At 41.6% G+C, this 6,004-nt stretch overlaps 1 protein-coding gene across 1 annotated transcript; it reads left to right on the top strand.

The window, feature by feature from the left end:
• Positions 1-774: 774 nt before the first annotated feature.
• spata7 (spermatogenesis associated 7) lies at positions 775-5,693 on the top strand. Its single transcript, XM_086049080.1, has 11 exons — positions 775-983; positions 1,411-1,500; positions 1,591-1,638; positions 1,797-1,900; positions 2,260-2,708; positions 2,783-2,828; positions 3,516-3,622; positions 3,687-3,725; positions 3,813-3,890; positions 4,357-4,414; positions 4,533-5,693. Exons 1-11 carry the CDS (start codon positions 953-955, stop codon positions 5,097-5,099), a joined length of 1,617 nt encoding a protein of 538 aa, XP_085905206.1. The 5' UTR covers positions 775-952; the 3' UTR covers positions 5,100-5,693.
• The last annotated feature ends 311 nt before the right edge of the window (positions 5,694-6,004 follow it).

Below are 6,004 nucleotides of genomic sequence, written 5' to 3'. Positions count from 1 at the left end.
TCACGCCCAACCATTGGTGGACCTCCACGGTGACATCATTCATATGTATGAGGAGCATTATGCATTATTGATGAGCCTCAGACACTGGAAGGGGGGACCTTTATGACAAAAAAAAAAAAAAAAAAAAAATCTGATAATTAATAATTATTAGAATCATTTGTGGGCGAAATGTTCATTTCAAGTTTGATTTACTTATGTACAAGGGAGACATACTAACACACAATATAATTGTTATATTGTTATGATTTTATTGGCATAAGTGTATAAAGACTTTAACATGACATAGACTATTGTATATATATAGCATTTATGACAGTACATAAAGTTAAATATATATTCATCCAAATGTCAGAGCCACTCAGCAATTTCAACGTGTTGTTAAAAAAAAGGTAATTTAAACAATGCAAGATCATTAACAAGCATGAGACGTGAGGAGCAGAATTTGGACCCAGAAGCACGCAGACAGGAAATGGAAGTTGCAAAATGACATGGAAGTGGCAAAATAAAAGTACTACTAGGTAGTAGGCCCAACGGATGTGGGAGCAAGGGGTCTATTAAAAATTAGTATTTTTGTAAGTACATAAAGAATATATGTTAAGCTAGGTATCTGACCCTACGTCATTTGTCGACGCTCTCCAACATCGCTTCAAAACAAAAGTGTTTAAAATCGTGGAAACGTTCGAGAATTTGCGTCAGCCGTCACCCGGCTTGAACTTCCGGCTTCTCTGTTATGTATTTGCGCATGCGTGAGTCATGTGGTGACGTCATCATTCATAGCAACCGGCATGGCGACGATGAAGCTTTGCAATCCTCCGCTACTGCCATAAGAAGCTAGCTTCACGTTGCCATTGCTCATTGACCCGCCTTGATAAAATGTCAACAATAAACCGCGTTGTATTTTCTGGATTTATTGAAGCTTGGTCGTTGCAGTTTGGGAATAGTTGTGGAGAAAATGGGATACGTTGACATGGAGTCGAGAAGAAGTACGTAATGGTGCTTAGCATTAGCATTAGCTTTATTTATCGATAAATGTACGTCTTGAATAATGTAGCGTAGAGAAAAAATTTAGCGTCTATATGCTTGTTGAATAAAATACATGAAAATATAGGCACATAAAACCAATAAAATACCCCAAATGCTAATGTGTGCCCTGCATGCAATTAGTAAACCAAATGAAGGCAAGCGCTGTAGAAATAGTCTTTATATTGACCCCTGATTTGTATTAATATATGTTGATCTATGTTCGGATACGTATATTAGGGAGTGTTTTATCTGGTCCTGCGTCCAGCCTTAACATTAGAGGACAGAAATTGAGAAGAGGCCGTTAAGTATTGATATTTATAAATATTTTAAGACAACGGTGGTTGATTTTGAGTTTTTTTTTTTCTTACTGTCTTATTTCTTTTTCAGCATTATATCCTCACCCCTCCAGCAAGTGGGCCCAAGCTATGATTAAAGATCACATGTTGTCTCACTACAAAAGGATTTATTCAGCTAAAGGTGAGCTTTTAGAAATAGTCCCTCTACGTAATGGTTAAAGTGAGATAATCTAGCTATCGCTCTCTGTGAAACTTCGATGTTATCTTGCAGCTGTTATCGACACCTCAGTACCCAAAAGCCTTACGCAGAGTGTGAAATGTAAGTAACACATCCCAGTTTACCTCTAAACACCCACTTTCAGTGTATAACATAAACTCACAGGGCATGTTTGACAATTAAAAGGAGCTATGTGTCATACTGTGTGCGAGAACCTGCTTCCTGATGAGATATTCTGAAATGGTTCCATGCGTAAACAGACAGCGACCGCATGAGACAGGAGCGCATGAAGAAAGGAGGTCGTCCCCAATCAGCACATTCGCTCTCGCATAGGAACAGCAGAGCCTCATGTTACTCGGCACAAGTAAGCCATTGAAACATTGACATATGCAATTGTGTTTTTTTACATGAAAGTGTTTTAACTGTGAGATGAGGGGGGAGAAAGTCATACCAGCAAAACTAAGTAAAATACTCAGCAACAGATCATGATGTCAAACTAATTTCACACAACACATGATGTACAAAAACTGTATTTCTTAATTCAACAACACTTGTTGGAGGAGGGAAACATCTAAAACATGTGGGATCCCTCAAGGTCCGGAGTTTGATACCTGGTTTAGCCAAATTCAACATTTTTTGGGTGGGGTGATCATTTCCTCACAGTTTTTCGCTGTTTGCATCAGGGCTCAGCTCAATTCCCATGTTTTTTTTTTTCTGTTTCAGAGTCGATGTTCCGTGCAGTCTGAATGCAGGCCCTACCTCTGCTCAAGAAACTCCATGCACTCCAGCCCCGGATTTAGCAGCTCCGTCCACGCAAAGGAGGTCCCCTCTCCATCATCTAAAGATACCCCCAAGAATCACCATCGCCCTCATTCCGCTGCAGAACTCAAGTTTCGAAGCCAGGAGCCAACGTCCCACGGGCGGCCATCTGCGAGTTACCTGTGCGCCTCGAGCGACCCGAGCTTCCTCAAGGCGTTCCGCGATCCCGTGCAAAAGACGTACAGTGGCGACTTGCTCGAGAAACATTCGCAGCGCTTCACCCAAAACAAGCCTTTCACGCCTAAGATGTTGAAGTCGGAAAAGAGCTCGTTCCTGTCTAGTTATCGCTACTATCGAGCACCACAGGCCAACAATCCGGCTCAGGATTATGACGACTTGAAATTGGAGAAACGGTACTCAGCGCGATGTCTCACCTCAATTATGTCTTAAGATTGATTCATATTGTTGTTTTACATCCTTCATGCAGAGCCAAAACTGTGCAGCCCACACAGGAGTTGGATGAGCCGTCTCAGGTAATTTGGCAATTAAAATCTTTGACCATTACTAGAGATTTAAGACCACATAAAGTGGATTTACACACCCCTGTTTAAATGGCAGGGTTTTGTGTAAAAAAACACACCATGGTAAATCATAAAAAAAATAAAAATCTAATTTGTGAGACTTTTAACATGTGCAACGTAATTGAAAAATTCTAAATCTTTGAGACGGGAAGTAAAAATAAATGATGTAATGTTGATGCATAAGATTCCTTTTATAACTGGGGATTTGGCTGTGTTCATCATTAATCAAATGTTAAAAGGAGCAAAAAAAAAAAAAAAGAAATTACAAAAAGCCTTCTAGAACATCTGAACTTTTTTTTTAGGTTAATCAGAGGCACATTAAATGTTGGCAGGTGTGAGCTGACGGCCATTTAACGTGATTCTCAACAATATTGGTTAATTCTGAACACAGCCACATCCCCCGTTATAAGATAATGTTAACACTTGTGCAAACACATTATCTCAGTTTGTTTTTAGTTTTCCTCTCGAAAAAAATCGAATCGACTTTTACAGATTATAGGTCACATTAATAGAAAAACAAAACATTGTGGTCTCATTTTTAATATCACAAAAACCTGGCATTCTAACGGGGTTGTGAAGACTTTTTATAGTCACTGTAAAATCAATGTACACAATATTGAATGTCTCGCTTTGTCCCAGGAGATCAATAAAGAGCAGCAGTTGGCTGAGGACGAGCTCACCGGCACATATTCAAAACAACAAACAAACAAAAGCCGAGACTATGATCCCTTTGACTATTCCACCAGGTAAAAAAGTGGGCAAAATAACACGTTACCCTTTATGCTTTGTTAAAGGGATATTTTCTTCTAGGTTCTCCTTCGAGGGGGGAAACATGTCTCCAAGTGCAGAGTAAGTTTGTCTCCATCACCCCGAATGCATCAAATCAATAGTATAGCAAGAATGTTTTTGATAGAACATTAATCTGTTCTCTGACAGGGATGAAGAACTAATGTACCTTGAATTTATAAACGATGTAACGGAAGACATCTTGACCAGAGGATCAGTCTCCGACAGGTAAAGTCATTTCCTGTTCTATGCTTGTTGTGGTCGTTGTCATATTTTAATATCTCGTGAGATCTTAGATTGAGCTAAAAAGAAAAAAACCAAATAGCTTCAGATAGATTTAAAAAAAAAAAATTGAACAGTGAACTGCAGATATGTGGGTGATTATTTTGTGTCCCCGCTAGCAATATTTGGCAGACGTTTGGGGACTTAATCTTCGACGGCCTGTAATACAAAACATACCATGTGGACTTCTTGTTCCTGATTTGAAAACATTTTTCATAATGTTAAAAGATGGAGGAATCCTGTAAAAAGCTTTTGACATGCACAGACAGCGAGGGGCGTGACGGGGAAACCTAGCCTTTGACGTCATGCGTTTTGCACTTTTTCGTTATTGGGTTAACATCCACTTTCGGTTGGCTCGTGCGCGTGATGCTAACAGGCTACTGGCAAATTATATGTCCGTGTCTCCTTCAAGGGTCCTCAACCGGGTGATGCAGCGACATATTGATATGAATCTGCATCGTCTGGATGAAGTGAGTATATATGGGGTGTATGGTGGGGGAACCTGGTTGTAATTTATGGTAATAAACATTTAGTATGGTCCTTGGGAAAAAAAGTCAAGTAAAGGCTTCAAGGTCTGTGTTGTTTTAGGCTAAAATGCGCCACCTTCTGGACATTCTGCGCAACAACCTAGACGAGCCTTCCACTCCGTCCTCCTACAGTGAGGAGCTTGGGAAAAAAGACCTGCTCGATTCCCTTCTGGTGATGCCCGAATCGGCCCTGGAGCGGGTGAAAACCGAAGAGGACAACAACCTCTTTGGTTACGCGAGCATACGCAACAGTTCTCCTGAGCCCGTGTTGAGCTCCACGCCACTTTGGTCTCCTGAAAGAAGTTCTCGTCTGACAACAAATGAAAAGACTGAGGAGGAGGTGGACAATTGTGAAGAAGGCACAAGCGAGCAGGTGAGCAATAATGAAGAAAAGGATGAAGAGGACTACCTACCGATTTTGACGCAGCAGGAAGAGGCAGACGGCGATGCCACACATGAGCTCCTTCAGGACCCAGCTGAGTCAGACGCTGAAGGAAAATCCAAAGAGCTTGAAGACCTGGAAATGAGGTTTACAGAATCGCTGCGTCTCGATAAAGCGGACAACTTAGACTCTTCCAGTGAGCACCAGACAAATACATTGGCTTCTGTCAGCGATGACGACTTTTGAATGTTGCATACACTGAACTTTAAAGCTTCTAGGACCCAGAAATGACAGGATTTTGTGGAAACTGTGATTTTATACAGCAACCTCGTTATCAGGCAATTAGATGGGGCAATGAAGTCCATCCTTCATTTTCTATAGAGTATATCCTGTTTAGGGTCACGGGGAGCAGCAGCCTGTCCCGCAGACTTTGAGTGAAAGGCAGATTACACCCTGGGGCGGTTGCCAGTCAGTCACACGGCACATATCGACACAGACGACCACATTTCTTACTCGCATTCACACCGTCACTGAGTGGGAACTGAACTGAAGTCATGCAAGTGTGTCACTGCAGAAAGTTTTCATCTTTGAATGTGGTAATAGAGCCCTAAGAGAGTTGGGACGCGGCCTGTGTAACTGTGTGAAAATGTAGTTGTAGCCATATCCCGCTTTGACTTGCATATTGTCACCTTCCTAAAATAATGGCTGAAGTGTGTTTTTTCCTTTTTTTCCAGAAAAGTCTAAAAACTGACCAGTTTTGTACTGTCGTGTTTTGAGTTGACGGATTTAGTAAGTCACCGCAGTGTCTTTTTCAATTTTGCAGTAAATATTTTTACAGTCCTCTTTATTTGCACGAACTATGATTGGGTGGGAAAAGAATGCGACTGCGGGGGCTATTTTGCAAACAAACGTCGGTATTCTTGCACAGAGCGATGTTTAGCGTGCGCGATAAGTGTTGTCAGCCGAGGTGGAAGGTAAACATGGAGGTCAGCGGCCAGCCGGTTCAGGCAGCTGTCCCATTTGGAGAATTCTCACCACTCCGCATTCCAGCTGTCTGAGGTCACGGCTCCCCCGAAAACCTCCGTGTATCCCTCCGCGACGGTACCACTATTACATCTTTTTCAGAGCTCGTTAACAAATTTAAGCCATGA

The sequence above is a fragment of the Filicampus tigris genome, chromosome 13, assembly GCF_054856515.1.
Source record: "Filicampus tigris isolate MCC_2025a chromosome 13, RoL_Ftig_1.0, whole genome shotgun sequence".
In the NCBI taxonomy this organism is placed as follows: Eukaryota; Metazoa; Chordata; class Actinopteri; order Syngnathiformes; family Syngnathidae; genus Filicampus; species Filicampus tigris.
This window is presented reverse-complemented; position numbering and strand designations above follow the sequence as displayed.